This window comes from Xiphophorus hellerii, chromosome 14, assembly GCF_003331165.1.
Source record: "Xiphophorus hellerii strain 12219 chromosome 14, Xiphophorus_hellerii-4.1, whole genome shotgun sequence".
NCBI classification, from domain to species: Eukaryota; Metazoa; Chordata; class Actinopteri; order Cyprinodontiformes; family Poeciliidae; genus Xiphophorus; species Xiphophorus hellerii.
This window is the reverse complement of record NC_045685.1, coordinates 25,536,969-25,557,194: the sequence shown is the minus strand read 5'-3', so window position 1 is coordinate 25,557,194 and position 20,226 is coordinate 25,536,969. Positions and strand designations below refer to the sequence as shown.

At 37.6% G+C, this 20,226-nt stretch overlaps 1 protein-coding gene across 3 annotated transcripts; it reads left to right on the top strand.

The window, feature by feature from the left end:
- The first annotated feature begins 1,232 nt into the window (after positions 1-1,232).
- Positions 1,233-19,141, top strand: LOC116733424 (broad substrate specificity ATP-binding cassette transporter ABCG2-like). Of its 3 annotated transcripts, none has more exons than XM_032584274.1 (19): positions 1,233-1,536; positions 5,846-5,926; positions 6,008-6,132; positions 9,383-9,442; positions 10,834-10,948; positions 11,194-11,346; positions 12,158-12,315; positions 13,495-13,597; positions 13,710-13,758; positions 13,839-13,937; positions 14,646-14,756; positions 14,951-15,096; positions 15,322-15,404; positions 15,497-15,586; positions 15,705-15,829; positions 16,730-16,884; positions 17,463-17,552; positions 17,671-17,729; positions 18,678-19,141. In XM_032584274.1, the coding sequence occupies exons 1-19, from the start codon at positions 1,534-1,536 to the stop codon at positions 18,820-18,822; spliced, it is 1,950 nt and encodes a 649-aa protein (XP_032440165.1). In that variant the 5' UTR covers positions 1,233-1,533; the 3' UTR covers positions 18,823-19,141. The 3 variants fall into 3 exon arrangements, with proteins under 3 accessions (XP_032440165.1, XP_032440166.1, XP_032440167.1); XM_032584275.1 differs by lacking the exon at positions 1,233-1,536 and adding an exon at positions 3,275-3,400; XM_032584276.1 differs by lacking the exon at positions 1,233-1,536 and having other exon boundaries at positions 6,015-6,132.
- Positions 19,142-20,226: the final 1,085 nt, after the last annotated feature.

The window sequence follows — 20,226 nt, the reverse complement described above, 5'->3', positions numbered from 1 at the left end:
CTGGTGCCTATCTCCAGCTACGTTCCAGGCGGGAGGCGGGGTACACCCTGGACAGGTCGCCAGTCTGTCGCAGGGCAACACAAAGACATACAGGACAAACAACCATTCACACACACACACACCCCTAGGGAGAATTTAGATAGACCAATTAACCTAACAGTCATGTTTTTGGACTGTGGGAGGAAGCCGGAGTACCCGGAGAGAACCCACGCATGCACAGGGAGAACATGCAAACTCCATGCAGAAAGACCCCGGCCGGGAATCGAACCCAGGACCTTCTTGCTGCAAGGCAACAGTGCTACCAACTGCGCCACTGTGCAGCGCAAAATGAAAATAAAATGAAAATAATTCAAATAATTAAGAAAAAATAACAAAATCAGGTAAAATAAAATGTTTCCGATTCAGTTCCTTTCAATAGAAAACGTATGAAACTTTAACAAAAACTGCAAGTGTGTTTCTGTGTCTGGTGAAGGTTTGGTTAAAATATATTTGTTTTTTATTCAGTGGGAAGAAAATCCAGAAATTTTATTCAAGCAAGCGTAGAGATAGTTCATCATAAAATTACTGAAGTAAAAGTAAAAAGTAAAGTGTAGTAAAAATACTCCTAAAAGTACATTTAAAAAAGTTACTCAAGTAAATATAATTGAGTAAATGTAAACAGTGGCTACCTGACTCATATGACAGCTCAGATATTTATGACCAAAGTGTAACTTAGTAAAATATTAACTTTTACCACTTTACTGCTCAAGTATTTAATGTTTTTCTATAAGTTACAGTTTGGTCGCAATATCATCATATTCTGTGACCGTAATATTCATAACATTAGTGTAATTTTAGTGTTAAAATGCAACAGCGCCTCCTGCGGTCACACGGTGGTAACACAACATGATGTAACACCGGACTGTAATTCCACATTTGAACCAGCGGGGGAGCCAAAGCAGCGCCTGACAACAGTTACATCACAACAATTTCAACTCTTATTATTAATGCTAACATCATTTAAAACATAAGAGCTCGTCTCAGCTGGTTATTTATTCTCCTTTTTAAAGTTTTTTTTAGAGTTATATATTTATTCAGCTGCATCCGGATGCGGAGTAATAGAGAAAAATGATCTAAATCATGACAAACATGTACATGTGTGTGTGTTGGTAATTTGTGGTTGATGTAACAGGATGTGTGTATTTCTCTGACTTCCTGGAGGCACCGGCAGCTGCGGGTTGCTGCAGTCCCGCCTCCTCTGCTGCTTTCCGGGTTAAAACAGATCAACACCGGCGTCCTGGCGCGTTGCTCCGTCTATCCAAAGCTGCATTTATGCTCAATTTTCATTCAAATATCAACGCAGGTTTACAAAACAGTTAGCTTGAGTGTGGTTTAATTATTTAATTTTTTGCGTGTTATTTTCATTTTGTGACATGACCGGGATGTGCGCCGGACCGCAGGGACGATGATGTTCCCTGGAAATGATTTAATTACCCAGAGGAAGGAGCAGCAGGGAGGACGGCGCGCAGAGGGCGGGGCTTCGCGGCAGGCAGCATGGTGAGGCTCACACCGGCCGGCTCAGGTTACCGTCACCGGGCCGACAAAGTTACTGTCAACCCCTCAGAAACTTCTCCGGTTTTGGCAAACTTTTAAAATAAAACAAAGATAGCCCCATGCTAAATCATGGATTAACTGTTTAAATTATGTTTTGGGGGAATTTTAGTACTTTTAATTATATTTCCACATAAGCCAGGTTAAACTGAAGCTGTTTGACAACATGAAATAGGCTAAAAATGTTTCAGCAACAAGGCAATTCAGAGAGATTTAAACCATAAACACAATAGAGTAATTAATTATGAAACAAACATTATATTTTGTCAAAATTCATGGCGTGGGGGGTCACAATGCAGCTACCCTGACCCCACGCGTGTCGCTGGGCTCCCACTTCCCTCGAGCCAATTTGGTTTATTTTTTCATTCTATCTAAACTAACCAGCTGTAGGCTTATTTTATATCAACACGCCTGATCCTAAAACAGCCAAATCTTCCGCCTATAAACCAACTGAAGAGCCAAGAATATGCTAACTAGCAAAGAAGCTAATCAGGCAGCTCAGCTGCTTGCTAGCGGCTCGCGCTGATATTCCTCAGTCTGTCACTGAAGATTTCAGCTACAGTCGTTTGGGCTGGAGACTTGGTGAAAACATTTAACCTGGCGAACATCAACCTCATCCTTAAAAAAGATAAACCATCAGACATATAGACCTATCGGGGTAGATTCTAAACTACTTGTAATGAGGCTGGAGAAGCTTTTGACTTTCTTAATAAATCCAGATCAGACCGGGTTCATACAAAATCGTTTTCCCTTCACAAATATGAGAAGATTACTTAACATAATTCAGTACTAAACCCAAACGAATTGTAGAGTCTTTGCTGTATCTTTAGATGCTGAAAATGTTTTTGATAGGTTTGAGTGGAAGTACTTATTTAATGTTTTGGAGAGATTCGGGATAGGAGGCGATTTTCTGAAATGGATCAAGATACTTTACAGTTCCCCGTCTGCCTGTGTTATGACTAATGTTGTTCTATCTCCACCTTTTACAATACATATTGGAACTCGACAGGGTTGTCCTCTATCCCCGCTCCTATTTGCTTTGGCGCTGGAGCCTCTAGCAGTGGTTATTAAATCACAACAAAATATACATGGCGTGATGATTGGCGGTAAAGTTCATAAAATAGCGTTATACGCAGATGATATTCTGTTATTCGTAACAAAACCTGACATCTCGATACCAGCCATCTTGTCCACTATTTATGAGTTTGGTTCTTTCTCAGGTTATAAAATCAATTTTGATCAATCGGAAGCAATGCCATTAGGTATTGCTACTGTCCAGGCCCGGCCCTCTAGTTGCTCCCTGAGTTGTCCCCAACATGGCTTCACTTACCTTGGAACCTTGGAATTAAAATTTTACCATTTCCATCAACCTTCAAAAACGTTGATGTAACCACAGCTGCTGAGCGAAACTTCCTTCTTCACCAAATGTAAACAAAAATATACTGGAGTCCGATGTTAGCAGTTGTAGGATTTCTCTTTTGACTTTGGTAAAAGACACCGAATCATTTCTCCCACTGTAAAATTTAAAACTAAACTCTGACATAAAGCTACAAACCTGAACCCCTGTGCTCCTCTTTATTGCATTTTCTCTGTATTTTATAACTGTGGGTCAGAGTCATCCTCAGTTTTTCCCTTCTCCTTACTTATCACGCCTCAGTCATAAAACCAGACTTACCAAACTTCCTCGCATGCGCAGCCTGAACCTTAAACAAGCGGCCTCTTCTGTGACAAACACACATCGATCAGTCCGCTTCCTGCCGGTCAGCGTCCTCCGCTCTCTGTTTGCTCTGCGACTTTCTCATTTCAGCAGGTAAAAATATCTGTGCTCTCTTCTCTCACTCCCAACGACTAAATACTGATCATTTTTATGCAAATTGGCGTCATGTTTAATTCAGTTTAGCTCATTTCCTGCGTTAAAAAGGAAGATTTGCGCTGCTGGAAAGAGGAATGAACTAAATTAGCTGCTTCTGAGTTTGACAGATTTGATGTTTCTTTGGACCAAATCAGCAGAATTTCAGGAAGTTTGTCAGAGAAATCTGCAAACTGGGTTCTGGAGAAATAAGACAATGTTTGCGGATGATAATAAGACATTTTGATGGTATTTTCACTAAAGTTGAGCTACATTTGTGTGTCAATGCTTAAAAGTTACATAACTGAGTTTCTGGGAAATAGATTTTATGCAAAGTAAATAAATATAAACAGAGAATTAAAAAAAAAAACTGGCAAAGGTAGAAATACTGAACTCTCATTACGACAGATTTGGTAGTAACTAGTTACATTTACTTGAGTAACTTTTTAGAAAGAATTATGAAGTATTTTTACTCGTGAGTAATATTTCTGGATTTTTTCCCCACTGAATGAAGAGCAAAAATGTTTTAATCAAAATTCATTAACAGTTTTTGTTAAAGTTTTATATTGAAAGAAACTGATTTGGAAATTTGTTTTCTTTTGCCTGATTAATTTTTTTTGTTATTTATACAATTTGTTTTTCGTTTTAGTCCTTAAAATACTAATATTTCCATTTAACTTTATATTTTTTTCCGTCTGATGACTTTTCAATATTAAATGATTGATAATTTGATCACTTATTCAGTACTTTATTAGGATTTTTAACCAAATACTTTTTACCCTTACTTGAGTAATTTCTTGCTTTTTAATTTTACTTGAGTAAAATCAGTTGAAGTAGTGTTACTCTTACTTGAATATAATTTTGTGTATTTTGCTCACCTCTGCATTCCAGACGTAGTTAATCAGACCAAAATGATTAACTAATGTCCACATTTTAACTATATTCTTTTATAATTTATCAATTAATCCTCCCTGCAGTTTATTTTTCACTAAATATCTGTTGTAAATGGTAAGATGAGTTTCATGTTTAGATAGAAGGGTATTGTTGTTTTTGCAGCAATTTTTATTTTCTTATGGGATTATGTTGGATCAGCAAATAGTTTTTTGTTGCCATTCTTCTACAATTGTTGAGAATAAGTCTAACCATTTCGGTTTGGTGTTTCAACCTAAAATAATTACCAAAAACATCACAGAAATAGAATTTCAAGACTATTTTCATACCAGCATGATCCTGCTGAAAAAACACCACCGTAGTTAAATTTAAGATATGTTGATAGATAAATGCAAACATCTGTAATATGATTTATCTTGTGCTTCCGTAAGTTGCCAAGTTAAAGTACCACTTTATTATAAGTTTGGTAAATGTAGCTATGGAGCAGATTACTAACCTGGGTGCATTAACAAATGTTTTTGGAGGTGAAAACAAACAGAAAACCAATGGCACCTTCTTAAACCCGTTAAAATTTTGGCTAACATTATTTCTGACATAGCAAAGCCTCTAAAATCAGATAAGATTTAAATAGCATTGTATGTAGCAAAACAAAGCTGTTAGCTTTACCTTGTAAAGTTATAGCTAACAAATCTATTAGAGAAAAGCTGTATTCAAATTAACATTTTGGAAAAGTATAGTGTGTATAATAAAACAAAGATTGTAAAGTTCTAACGTATCTAATGGAACAAAACAAAACTGTTCTGGTTAGCTTGTAAATAACTGTTATGTAGCATATCTCACACAACAAAGCTGTAACTGTTGATATTTATGGCTATCGGATGATAACACTGTGATAAAGCAATGACACTGTTAGCTTGTAAAGCTCTATCATCATGGCATGTGATTGAATCAAACTGTTAGCATTAGCTTTCATAGTTAATATATTAAAAAAGTTCTTGGTTTTAATCTCTAGCTTTTTGTTAGCTTATGAAGTTCTGGCTAACGCTGAGCAGTTTCCATTAGCTTACTCCAGCTAACATATTGACGTGGCTGTTTCCATTAGTTTTTTAAAGTTTGGGCTAACACTGTGTCTGACAGTTTTTGTTATTTTTACTAAGTTTTGTCTAACATCGTGTGTCAGAAAGAATATTCTGTTACTTTTAGCTATAGTATTTTTCTAATGCATCTCATAAAGTAAAGTTGCTATTAGCTAGTGAAGCTGTGGCTAACAGCAGTTAGCAAGTGACATGATTTTCAACATTTTAAATGATAAAGTTTTGCAACTGATGCTTTCACCAACATTTCATGTTGTTCTAAGTTAATGTTTCTCCAAATTTTGAATTTTTAGCTGGTTTCTGAAATTCACTGTATTTTCAGTGATTCTATGGAGTTTCTGGGTTTTGCAGCGTTTTGTTCTTTTTTTTGATTCACATGGATGTAAAAATATTTACTCGTTATTCCAAATGTATTTTTCAGGATTCTGAATACAGGAGGTGTAGCCTGTCTGGTGACCGTGACGCCATGGAGCTTGGGCGAAACGAATCCTCCAAGCGCCAGGTAACCTCCGATCTTCATGCCAGCAACATTGCTTTTAACTTAGAAGAGACTGGTTTTTGGTGAAGTAATAAGTTTTTTCAGTCTGCAGGTGCAAACAAACAAGGCGCCACCGTTAGTTTCCACAATATTCACTATAAAGTGAAGCAGGGAGGAGGCTGTTTCTGCCTGAAGAAGGCCACAACCAAAGACATCCTCATTGACTTGAAGTGAGTCCAAAACACTGTCACTTTGTCTTAAATAGAAACTTATCCTTAGATTTAAAAGTAGAAAAGCTGAAATAAGAGGTTATGTTTCATGAGATCTGAGTTCTATCTACACTCACTATGCAAAATCCTGAACACAACAACATTACAGCCACCAGGTGAAGTATGCAAACTGTCTCAGGAAACAAAACACCCTGAACTTGTTGGTCTACGTGCCATCAGGAGCCAAACTGGGAGGCAAACTTGACGTGATCAGACCTGTTCTTTGGTTCCAGATCAAATACCACATGTTGGGAGGCAAAGGAAGGAAGCTTTGCTTTGTGGAGCGACTCCAGTTTCAGCTCTGCCTCTGCAGCACACACATGGTCCGCTCTGTAGGCTGTTACAGCACAATACCTTGGAGCTTAAACCAACAAACAGACGCAGCAGCAGGATGCTGATCTATTTAAATAGCCTGACACAATGAGAAAGTTCAGGGTGTTAAAGTCACAGGATCAAGTTGGCTTTAAGGATTTCACTGTTGTGTAACAAAAGGCAATTATTAAGAAAATTAGCATTGATGTGCAAAGCTGGTGATTCACTGACTTAGTCATGATCTTATTTACAAATATAGACCCCCTGCATGTTGTTGTTTACATACGGAAATGTTGTGCATGCGGACAACGCTGGAGGACAAAAAGACTTTTCTTTAATATCCGTAGCCGCTCTGCCGCCGTAGAATAATTCTGTTAACTCAATCAAACTTTGACATTTAGATGTTTTTAATTTCGTGCTGGGCTCCACAGCAAAGGGAAAAACCGTTAAAGTGCAACTCAAAACCACGTCTTTCTCGCTCTCTGTATCAGCGCGGCAACAGCAGGCTCGTTGCCATAGCAACTGACAACAACGGCACAAAAAAATACCCCTCAAATATTTCCCACACAAAAATCAGACCATTCAGCCTGTTGCAGTGGTATGGTTTTAGCCTTAATGCTTATTTTGCTATTATTAACAAGTGATTGCTGTGGTAAGAGGAGAAAACTATAAATATGTCGCTGCACTTTACTGTATGGCTCCAAGGTTCTGGAGCATCTGAATACTTTTTCATGATTCTGTTCTTAGAAACAATCCTTTATTGTGAGGATGTTATGAAAACTGCATTTGGTCGAAGGTCAGGGTGTGTGTTTCTGTGCAGGACACTGTTCACAATGCCTGGTATCTTCACTATATTCCTGTTGGTTTAATCATTGACAGAGTTGAAGGAGGGTTGAAACTTTATTTAAACTCACAAGAGTTTGAAGCGTACATCCAGCAGGTTTTACTCCACTAACTTTCACCTCACTGCTGTTCATGTGAAGAGTTTACTGGTGGCTTTTCTCCTCAAAGTCACATCAGCTGGGGCTGATGAAATCTAACAGAAAAGAAAGACAAGAGATGGATTTTTCTAGAAAATTATGGGGGTTTTTCTACCAAAAGGACATTAAGATTTATTGAATCAGCAGCAAAATCCCATATTTTTGCTGAAAGCTAAAATGAAAATAGTTTTAACTGGTGACTGTGTTCCCAAAACCAACTTGCAGCATCATGGTTTCGATGAGAAAGTCTCTGAATGAATGACTTAACGTTTTTCATGTTGACATAAAATGCAGAGTCACGTTACTGACACGGCATTTCTTCGATCTGCTGATAGAAAAACTGAATCAGTTTTAGTTCCTTGTTGCATGCAGTCACACAGGTCACACCCTGCAGGATGCAGAACTGAAACTGCAGCTTCACTGTCGTCAAAACATCGGAAAATGTCCTGAAAAAAAAAACACGATGGAGGCAAATTTAGAGAAAAAAATTAATCAGTCATCTGTCTTATTTTTTTGCTTACTAATTTTCTGTAAATTTTATCCAAATCAGATCTATTTAAATTATGTTATTTCTTCCACTATGTATTATCTTAGATATTTTAATTTATTTTAGGCATTTTAAATATACAGTCAGGATGAAAGAAGTTGGTTTTTAGAAGGTTTTTTCCAACTCAAGTCAATTTCTTGTTTTATTAATCTGAGAAAGCAGCTTCATGGGGGCCCCCATAAATGTTTATATTTTAACGCAGATCTAGAATTTTAACATTTATTTATTAAGAATGAGAATTCTATTAAATTTGAATTCAACAGTTTCGGCGTAGATCAATTAAAATATGTTAAATTATTTCAAATCTAAGATTTGTAGGAGCTTGCAAGTTTACTTTGTAAAACTGCGAATAATAATCTTCATATTGTTGCGTCACCGTGGCAACAATCTGATGCCATGTGTTTAATCTTTGTGTTTGAGCTCAGTTTGTTCACAGATAAATCTCAGCAAATATTAAATTACTAAATTACATTCTGCTTAAGGCCCCATAACTCTTTGGGCCGGCCCTGCCGCAGTGTTAAATCTAGTCTGTTTTGTGCTGTAATCCTACAGAAAATCCTCCTTTTTTAACTTAATTCATTAAATTAAATCACCTCCGGAAACCTTGAACACACCTGACGGATCACCTCTCACCTACAGCGAGATGGATAATCTGATAATCTTCCAGGATTAAGTGTTTATCTTTATTGAGATCAGAGCAATTCTCCAAAAGGTTAAAGATTTTTCTGTCTGATAACGCTCTGGTTATGAAAACCACCCGAGCCTGTTATTCTGATTTTAATGTCATGAAAACTTCGGTCTTGCTGTCATGTAAGGTTCTGACGGTTCTGAGTGGTTCAGCTGCTGTCTAATCATTGACAGAGTTAAAGGCTGGTCAGTCTGAGCTCTCATGCAAACCCGTGTTTTATCTGTTTACTGCTGTCTGGTGGTACACATTTTCTAAACTAATCATTACTGAATAAGGCCGATTTTCCACCTTGAGAATTTTGGTTTTATGATTTAATCATCCTCATTTTTCTCGTAAACTGTAATTTCATTTTATGTTTAATCTCAGCTGTTTAAATGTTATAAAATGTTTTCTGTGGTCAAAGGGCAGAGAGTTTTTATTGGATTATGAGGTAACTGGAGCTGACTGTTTTCTGCAGAGTTGCACTGAAGTAACAATAAAACCTTCTATGTATTTTGTTTTAGCATGTTGTTCAGATATATACAAAGTTAGGCAACTTTAAAACACAGAGGAGCATTTATTTGTACTTTCACATAATTTCACCATTTTAACTGTTTGGTCTAATTAAAGCGAGTGTGAAGTGTGTTGTTAGAGACTCTGGGTTCTGTTTTATGACCGGTCCCTTTCTTGTTTGGTTCTCCTCAGCGGGCTCATGAAGCCGGGCCTGAACGCCATCATGGGAGCAACAGGAAGCGGGAAGTCATCGTAAGTCTTCTGCATATGTTTGTTATAAAACTTTTACCTTTCCTGCATGTTTTTTACTTAAACTAAGACAAAAATTAGCTCTAAAGTTCTTCCCTCAGTCGTCTTTTTAACTTATTAACAAAGACCAGAATAAGGATGAGGTCAAATCCAGAATTATTTCTAGAATTAATCACATTTTTTGTGTTTATTGTTGGGAATAATGTCATGTTCGTGAGAACAAAACTACTTTCTGGACCAATTTTTAATCTTCGTGCTGATTAACTGCATGAGAAAGAAAATGGCTCCCAAATTTCCCACATGTTCCTTCTGGTTTCCTGAACACCAGATGGAAATAAAAACATCTCATTCATAAACCGGTTCACATGTTTTGTATTCTTGCACATTCCTGGGCTGATTTCACACCAGCCCTGTTTAATCCGCTTTAGTCCAACTCCAGTCCGTTTGTCTGGAAAGTTTGGTTCGTTTGGGGAGGTGTGGATGCGTAATCGAACTCTGGTCCGTCTACAAACCTCAGTATCGGATCGGTTGAAGTGATGCGATTCGAATGCATATGTGAACGGCAAGCAGACCGGAGACCGCTCCGAAAGCAGAAAGTGAACTACAGTGCAGGGCATTCTGGGTAAATTCAACCAAAACAAATGTGAGAGTCTAGTGCCAGAGGGAGAAACGGTCTTTTACCAGAGAAATCTGATGCTACACGATTTTTGTTTACGTTTTGTGACGAAGGAAGTTGGCTCAGGTTCTTCTTCAGAGGTTTTCATGTCGTTTCCTTCTGTGGTTCTTGGTGCAGCGCCCCCACAGGCGAGGAGGGGAACAGGTTTTTCAAACGGTTTGGTTGGTTTAACACAATGCACCTTGAAAGCAGCAGGTGCATTGTGAGAACACCTGCTGCTGGAAATGAAACAAATATTTGATTAAGGACCAAAATTGCGACATTTGTTACATTTTTAGCTGCTGTGGTTCTCTTTCACACTGCATTCCCAAACCAACCAAATTGTAAACAAAAATGGAGCAGCGTCAGATTTCAGTGGTTGTAGAATTTCTCTTATGTCTTTGTTAAAAAAACAAAAAACCTTGCTCCTGCTAACGCTAGGCTAAAGTGTTTGTTTTGGTTTTATTTACCCAGAATGCCCTACGCTTGTGGGCCCCATGCCTGCTCCTGCATTGTGGAACAATCTCTGATTCACTAGGTGTCATATGCATTCGATCTGCACCAGAGTTCACCTCAACCAAACACAGACTGAGGTTTGTAGGTGGCGCCAGAGTTCGATTGAACATTCACACCTCCCCAAATTAACTGGAGTTTAATTAAAGTGGACTAAACAGCACTGGTGTGAATGTAGCTTTAGAGTCAAACCCAGGCTGATTTACTGCTGCTGGTTTTTCTTCAGGTTCCTGGATGTTTTGGCAGCCAGAAAAGACCCTGCCGGTCTTTCAGGAGAAGTCCTGATCGACGGCGCTCCGCAGCCTCCCAACTTCAAATGTCTGTCTGGATATGTGGTGCAGGTAGGTGAAAGCAGTCAGGAAGCCAGCTTGAAATGTTTTTCTATTCGGGAATGTCCCCTGCAAGGGAAGGAAGAGACCGCCTGCAACAATACCACCGGCTTCTTCGGCCAAATCTCATTAAATAAACTGTTTTGAAACTCAAAGTCGCAGCAGAGGAAGTTCGATTCAAGGATAGAAATAAAGGTGCATCCAGCTGCAGCTGAAGTAAGTTTGAGTTTTTCTAAGCGGCGGCTTCCTGTCTGCAGGACGACGTAGTGATGGGAACCCTGACGGTCAGACAGAACTTCGCCTTCTCTGCCGCGCTGCGTCTGCCGTCCTCCATCAGCCAGAAGGAGAAGGAGCAGAAGGTGGAGAAAGTGATCCAGGAGCTGGGACTGGGGCGAGTCGCTAACTCCAAGGTGAGCCGGAGGACGACGAAGAACAACCCTATGAATAAAAATATTGATACGTTGCACATTATTGTTTACATATGGAAATTTTGATCATGCGCACAATGCTGGAGGGCAGCATCCATATTAATTCAGTAGCAAAGAAGAAATAACGCAGAAAAGCATCTGGTACGCCAAAAATCATGCAAACATTTCCCACACAAAGAACAGAACATTCAGTCTGTTACAGTTTTATGTTTTCAGACTTGATGTTTATTTTTGCGATTATTAATAAGTGATCGCTTTGATAGATTAGCTACCGTTGCTATTAGCTAATCTAACACAGCGGTGGTTGATTGGCTTATTTAAACACCTGCTCTACTGATGATCTGTCACAATTGTTGGTGTTTAGATCCTTTTTCTTTTTACTGAGCTGTTAAAAATATTCCACAGCCCATCTACATGTTAAGTTGTCAAAGTCAAGCTAGCATAGGTGACTTCTGTTTCCATCACTATTTTTTAACTTAATTCCTGACTTTGCTATCTAGTTGTCATAGTGTTGGCAATTAGTAACAAAGCACTGTGTCCCTTTTTCTATTATAGATCATACATACATTTAAGATTTAGTGTGTTGACAACTTTACAGCTAAAACCAATGTTAGTCATCCTTGGCGAGCAGCTTTTTGTTGCATGTGCACTGTCACATTTCAATGTGTGTATAAAAAGTTAAAGTATTCATGATGAGAAAAAACAGAAAAAGTAACAAATGATACGGAAATTTGACGTTTATTGGGTTGATTGTGGTAAATATCACCCACGATATTTTCCTGCTGCGTTTCAGGTGGGAACTCAGTTGATTCGCGGGATCTCTGGCGGGGAGAGGAAGAGGACGAACATCGGCATGGAGCTGATCATCGACCCGCCCGTCCTCTTCCTGGATGAACCCACCACGGGGCTCGACGCCAGCACCGCCAACTCTGTGCTGCTGCTGCTGAAGAGGTGAACAACACAGTCATCTCGCTGGTTTTCTCCCAGTTAGACCACACTGGGTTTTATTGTTGATTGATTTATTTACTTATTATGATCCGATTCAGCTGCAGTAGAACTACATCTATTTTTACTGGGATCCAACAAAATTATATTTACACAAAAGATTAAAATCTATACATTTACCTCGTTTAAGTACGTAAAGTTTCCTACAAGTGCTGCCCTGTCATGTATTTATAATTCCCTACATTAAAGGAAAGATTTTAAATAAAATACAAGTTAATTTTAAAACTAATATGTTTCTAATAACAAAAATCAGTGAGTCTGTCTTTGACCAGCTTATTGTACATTGAAATATTATTCCTATAATCACATTTGAGTATTATACACACTTTGTATACAATTTGTCCAGTAGCATTGTTCATTTTATTGTTTGTATTTTGCTGTGAGTTAAATTACTAACGTGTAAAATGGTTTATTGTAAACTTTAAAAGTGGTTCTGATTCACGTCAGGCGGTAGTGAAGTCTAACTTCCACGACTCTATGACATACTGTACTTATGAACTTTTATAAATGTCATGTTTGGTTACTCATTTATTTATAATCCACCCAACTATCCATCTTCTTCCACTTATCACAGATCAATATAAATCAATAATATATATTCTGATAGACAATATCAGTATTAATAGATTCGGGTATTATAATTTAGCTGAAGTCTGATCTAAATGTAGGTGGAATCAACTCACTCTCTCACTCTTTGGTTGCTTAGCAACAACCTGCTGGATAAGAAGCAGTTTCAAGTCCCCCCGCCCTCCCAACTTTGGTTACCTAGCAACAGCCTGTTGAGTAACTGGCGCAGAGGTTTCACGTTTCCCCGCTGTGCCTCATTTAAAAATAAAAAACAACGGCGTGAAGTGAAAACTGTGGATGAAACGGCAAAGGTCACGTCACCAGTTTACCAGAGTTTCAGATATTTAAAACAAAAATCTAATCAACATTTATAAATATTGATGGATCTGAAACCGTTATATCAGCATTTGTTTTTCAGTCTCAGGTAGCAGAGATACCCAACAGTAAACCACTTTCTAGAGGACTTGAAGGAGTTTCTTAACCAGAAGAGACATCCGAAAATCCTCAAATGTTTTAGAACTGAGCCTTAAATTTATTTCCAAAATGTTGTTTTCGTAGGATGGCGAAGCACGGCCGCACCATCATCCTGTCCATCCATCAACCGCGGTACAGCATCTACCGCCTGTTCGACAGCCTCACGCTGCTCGTCAATGGAAAACAGGTCAACATAACCAAAATATCTCATAATCAACATCTACTGACCAACCAGGAGGCCTAAATGTGAAAATAAACAACCAAATAACTTTGTTTTATGGTGAAATTGAAACATCCAGGTTTACCACGGCCAGGCACAGAAAGCGCTGGAGTATTTCTCTGAAATTGGTAAGAAAGTGGATCAAATATTCAACTTGTTTTGATTCAGCAGGGATGTTTTTTAGCTCAGTTTGGGTTTTTTCTTCCAGGATATCACTGTGAGGCTCATAACAACCCTGCTGACTTCTTCCTGGACGTCATCAACGGAGACTCGACCGCGGTCACCCTCAGCAGCCTGGAAGGACAAGGTAGGTGCTTTGGCTTTAATCCAGTAAATAACTATGATTGTTCTCTACTTTTATTGAAAAAAAGTCACGATTATTATGGTTAACCCACTAATATATGGTGTCAAATATAGTTAGATTACATTAATGAGGGATGATTGGTCATGGTCTTTGAAATCTAAACAAACACAGTGGTGTGTGATTGGGACTTATCAGAATCCCTTTCTGGTACGTCCCAGGAGATGGACATGTGCCACCTGGGGTGAGTCCTCAACAGAAATTAAGGACTTGATGAATAGGACGTAGGACAGTGGTTCAGTTCGGTATGGTTAGGGTGGAGCTACTGGTACTGGGGCACAGAAAAATGTTACTGCTTGAGACAAAGACAAGACATAATAGTCGTCACGTCTGTCGTTGCACTAATATGACGCCATGTCAGATATTTGGGTTTAATCTGCCCAACTGGTGGTTAAAGCACTCCTCTGGAGACAGAGGACCATAAAAGAGCGTGCTAAACCGCACCGACCCGTGTCTTACCACTCAATAGAAACAAGACAATAAATCTGGAATGCTTTGGTCTTCGTCAAGTCAAAGTGAACAGGGTTGGTGTAAACAGGCAATAAAATAAGCATCTTATTTCAAGTTCTTGCTTCTCAGTACAGGAAAAAGCGGTGGCTAGCTGTTGATCTCAGTCTGAGTTAGTTTGAATAAAAGTTGCTTTTCTTGTTGCAGACTCTCAACAAGATGCAGAATCAATGTCCAAGTCCAGAAAAGGAATCGAGGACAACCTGGTGGAGGAGTACAGAAACTGCCAATACTACAAACAGACAAAAGACGAGCTAGGTAGGTTCAAGAGAAATTAGATTTACCCCCAAAACCCTTTGGAGAGACAAAGACCCTACAAAGGCAGATTATTGATTAACTGACATCATTACTAATGATGCCAGATGGTCTTTATTAGTAGAAACATTGACAGAGGCCACTTTGTCTTGAGAAATGTTAGTTTTCACGTAATTTTCTTACCTTATATCTTCTAGAAATGATTTTTCAGGGAAAGCCAACAACCAAGAGTTCTCGGTTCAGGACCATCACCTACAACACCAGCTTCCTGACCCAGTTCAAATGGGTTCTCAAGAGAACGTTCCGCAACCTGGCGCTGAACCCGCAAACCTCCATCGCCCAGGTAATAAACCGCAGGTCAACCTCTTCTCTAAACTAAACGGTGTTCTGATGGGTTGAGCAACTTCTGTAAAGTTCTGTAGCAGCATCTGCTGGACAAGAAGGGTACTGCACTTTCAAACGCATGAAGTTTCTGTGTTTTAGAAGCCAGTTTTACTCCTTAATGCAGCTCTGAGTCACAAAGTTCTTCTGAATTTGAAATGTTCAGAGTTTGTATTGTGCGTTTCAGGTAGCGGTGACGCTCTTCCTCGCTCTGGTTGTCGGAGCGCTTTTCTTCAACGTCCAGCTGGATGGCAGCGGGATCCAGAACAGGCATTTTACTCTTTTATAATCCAGAGTCGGGTTTGTGGTTTTGATTTTATTCTGTTTCCTGATTTGATCTCGTCTCTGTGCTGTGTTTTCAGGACCGGCGCTCTCTTCTTCATCGTGGTGAATCAGTGTTTCAGCTCGCTGTCGGCCGCTGAACTCTTCATCACAGAGAGGAAACTCTTCATGTGGGTCTGACTCACAAAATCACATCCTGAAAGACATTTAGATTGAGAACTGAGTAAAATAATTTATCTTTATGGAGGAGGCTTACTGGTGAAAGCTATCATATTTCTCTCTCTGCAGACATGAATACATCAGCGGTTACTACAGACTCTCTGTCTACTTCCTGTCTAAGATCCTGTCTGACATCATCACTCTGAGGACCATCCCCGCCATCGTCTTCACCTGCGTCGCCTACTACATGATCGGTAGGTAAAATACTGTGATTGTAAGAGAGATTATTGATTTTTATTGTAATTATGAAGTCGTAGCATGTAAAATTTAAAATGAAGGATTGTGTTCGGACTGAACCTTGTGGCGTCTTCATGGGAAATGAAAAATTGGAACTGATGACATTTAAAATGTTAAAAGTAAAACATGAACGACTGTATGTGCTGCTGCTGTGTAGTTGCACATATGTGTATCTCTAAATGTGTATCAGAGAAAAGGGGAGTTAATGTCATATTTTCACCATGTTATCAATTCATTTATGAATTTTAAAGTTTGATTAGTGAATCTTATACTTAGTTTGCTAACTCTATTTAAATTCTAACTAAAAATTGAGTTTGTAAGCTAAATATTTGGCTTGTAACAATATTTAGCTTGTCTACTGAATATTAATTAGCAAACAGATTTTACCTTGGTAAATATTTAGTTTACATGCTAAAAATATTTTGCATGGCAACTAAATATTTAGTTAGCGAGCAAAATATTCAGCTTAATCATTTAGTTAGCTGACTATTTAGATTGCTAACTAAATGGTTCGTTAACAGGCTAAGTTTATCTGGCTAACTTCCCACCAGAACCCTGTTTTAGTTTAGCTAATTATAGCTATATTTAGCTATAGTTAGTTAATTATATTTAACTTTAAATATATAGATAGCAGGCTAAATATTTAACATTTTAATATTAGGTCATTACAAGCTAAGTCTGAATGCTAGCTAGATATCTAGACTGCTAACTAAATGTAATTAACTATGTTTAACTATATCTAAATACATAGTTATACCAAATTTATAGATTTAGTTCTCAGGTTAAATATTTTGTCAGATATTTGTTATTGATCATTTTGTACTGATTCAGGTTCTGTTCTGGTCGGTGTGTTTCAGGCCTGAAGCCGACAGCGGGGGCTTTCTTCACCTTCATGTTCAGCGTGGCTCTGGTGTCGTACACCGCCACCTCCATGGCCATGGCCATCTCGGCCGACCAGACGGTGGTGGCCATCGCCAACATCTTCATGACCATCACCTGCGTCTTCATGATGGTAAACAAACACTCACCGACGCTCAGAATACACTAAATGTTCTTGCAGAGGAGAGATTTAAAACAGTTGCTCAATTTTGTCGCTAATAATGAATTAAAATGTTTGAAGGAAACTCAACTCTTCTCACGTTTATTATTTCTTGGATTGAACAAAAGAAAAAGAAGGTTAATCTGTATTTTAATTGCACAGCATCAAGAATCCACTTGTAAATTATAAAATTAAAGTGTAAAACCGTCAGTTTAATATTAATTGGTGGTTTCAATCTGTAATTCATCATGTCATCTGCTAAAAATCACCTTTTCCTCTTGAATTTTAAAGATCTGATGTATCATTTTCTCTATTTCCATTAATATTTGTTTATTTTTCTACTTTCTATTAGCTTTGGCCCACTGTGATGTGATTTGGTCAACATGTTTTTATTTACTAGCTTTTGTTAACAGAGTTTTTGAAGTTTCATATTACTTTACATTAACTCAGTATTTTATCTCGTTTATCATTTTACTGGCTGTATTGTAATATTTTGAAAGTATCCTCAATAATACAGGTGAAAAACATTTAAAATCTAACTATTTGTGCAGATCTTTGCAGGTCTGTTGGTGAATGTAAACTCCATCGTTAACTGGCTCGCCTGGTTGAAGTACCTCAGTATACCCAGATATGGACTGAGTGTAAGTACACAAACCAGAAATCATCCATATCAGCTCAAATTTAAATTGTGAATTGAACATTTTTAACGTGTATGCAGTATTTATTTATTAATTATTATTCTTCACTTTTGGTTTTTAGTCTCTGCAAGCAAACGAGTTCCCCGGTCTGCAGTTCACCTTGGAAGGAAACGTTTCCCAGTAAGACACCGAGAAAAACACAAAATCAAACTTTTAGGAGCAACATTAACATCTCTGCAGCCATATGTTTACTTTTTTCTAGGGCTGCAACTAACGATTATTTTAGTTATTGATTTATTCTATTGATTATTCTGACAATTGATTAATCAGATACAAAAATTGGTATATTTTTCTTTTTTATATCATGTTAGAAATACTAATAAAAGATGCAAATAAACAAATAATAAATAACTTTTTATTACCTAAAATGCGATAACATCGATCGCTTGATCATTTGTAGCAACGGATGCATCTGCAGCTAAAAAAATACTTCTGGCATGTTTTTTTTAAATAATCAATTAATTAGTTAATAATTGGATAGAAAAGTGTACGTTTTTAACAGAATTAGAACCAGCTGAGGCTAAAACAATGACACTTGAGGACAAAGTTTATTTTTATCTTAAATGTAATATATTTATATTCTTTGCACAGTTTTGACTTAATTAATGACCAGAGTGTAATTCACTTTTTTGAGTCTCTATGCCCCAGTTAGTGATTAATCAATTACCAAATTAGTTGACGAGTATTTTCAAAACTGATTAATCACGACTATTTTTGATTAATCACAGTTAATCGTTTCACCTTTACTCGTTTGTCAACCTTTTTGACACTAACTTTGATCTTAACCAGATGATAGTTTCTTTAATTTGTTGGTCATATTTTATTATTCTGACTATTATATAAAGTGTCCTTGTATTACAAAGTTACTCAATATGTGATTTTTGCACTTTAATTACATTCTTAGGGTCTTTCTAATGGAAAAATGCCCATAGGATCATAGATCCAGCACCACACCTACAGTAACAATGAATTTGAATATATTTACCTTTTAACGTCAGATCAACCTGGAATGTTTAATGCCTAAAAGCTCAGTCTTACTGATTGTAATGTCTGTTGTGTGTTGAGCAGGTCAGGTGAGGATTACCTGAAGGACCAGGGAGTTGATCACTCCACCTGGGGTCTCTGGCAGAACCACCTGGCTCTGAGCATCATGACCATCTGCTTCCTCACCATCGCATACCTCAAACTGCGCTTCATCAAGAAGTTCACATAAGGCCTCCTGGAAACACTGCAACCAAAATTTAGATGATTTTGTTATAAAAATATGTTATTTTCCATCCATTTGGTTCATTATTGTATTTACAGTTGTTTAATCTGTTGAAACCGGCCATGTTTATCCCAGGTAACTTCTTTGTAAAATGTTTGGTTTTTAAGGCAAAACATGTGCTCACTCCATATATCACTGCATCATGCTGTATTAGTGTAGGTTTATTTTTGATTTTTGCACTTTAATGCTCAAAGTCATGTAAATTTATCATTTTGTATTTGTAATTTTTTTCTACAGAAATAAAGCTGTTCCTTTAAAGCAAACAAACATGTGAAAAGTTTGTTTAAAAATAAATATGATTATATTCTAAGTTTATTCTTTAAATAACTCTTAATATTATTTTTCCCCCATAAAAGGCCAACTCAGGTCAGGCTTGTTGTTCCTGGTCATCCCAGTGAACATGAAGCAAAACAAAAGCAACAAATTCTAATATCATTTGGTTTTTTTTCTTTGACCCTTTTAAGCTTTTATTTAAACAAAAATAAATTCAATCTTTACTAAATAGTAAAAAAAAAGAAAGTTAACTTTATCATTTACTTTATATTTTGGCCTAAGCGAAGCCAAAAGAGGAGATATGATACAGGATTTTCTCTGTCAAGTCAATTTGTGTAACGTAGCAACCGTTAGCCCTGATAGCAACCTCTGCTAATGAAGCTAACGGTTAGCTCGCTGTGTTTTAATCGGGCTTTTGTTAACCAAATAATCTGTAATAGGTAAACGCCTGTGTGCTGATACTCAAAATCCGAACTATATAAATATTTCTGTCTGTATTGGACTGAAAATCCGTCACACACGACCGTAATTTTAGTGTTGAGAAGTCCAAACAGATGTAACATGCTAACACGTCCGAAGCTAACCGGTTGTTTTATTTGGAAATACGTAACAAAAAGCATAACACGTCTCAAGGCCCCTTAACATTTAGCCAAACAGCAAACGAATGCGTCAGAAATTACATTAAACAGGAGATTGCTACGTTAATTTCAACTGTTAACTTAGGAATTGTTTAAACATCTGCCCAAAAAGATTTCTCAGAAAAATTAACAAAAGAAATATGAAGACAGAAAATAGTAATTCAAATATTTTTGACTGATAGTATCCTAATCACAGCAGGACATTTTTATCTAAGCCGGTGATAAAAACACAAAACAATGAATTATCTTTCTTTATTTGCACACCAGGAAAATGCTAATTTATCAGAGCCTGTTCAATATTATCATTATTGACCTCTAGGTGGGGCTGTCGAAGAAGCCCAGGTGTTTAATTTGAACACCTTTACAAAGTTTACTAGATTGGGACACTTCCCGGTTTACAGTCAGCTTTAAAATGCCTTTTATTTTGGTAAAAGTAGAA

Excerpts from the sequence above, each read along its gene's own strand:
- LOC116733424 (XM_032584274.1), top strand. Across the intron at positions 15,097-15,321 it reads CGCAAACCTCCATCGCCCAG|GTAGCGGTGACGCTCTTCCT; the intron begins GTAATAAACCGC and ends TGTGCGTTTCAG. Across the intron at positions 17,730-18,677 it reads TTGGAAGGAAACGTTTCCCA|GTCAGGTGAGGATTACCTGA; the intron begins GTAAGACACCGA and ends TGTGTTGAGCAG.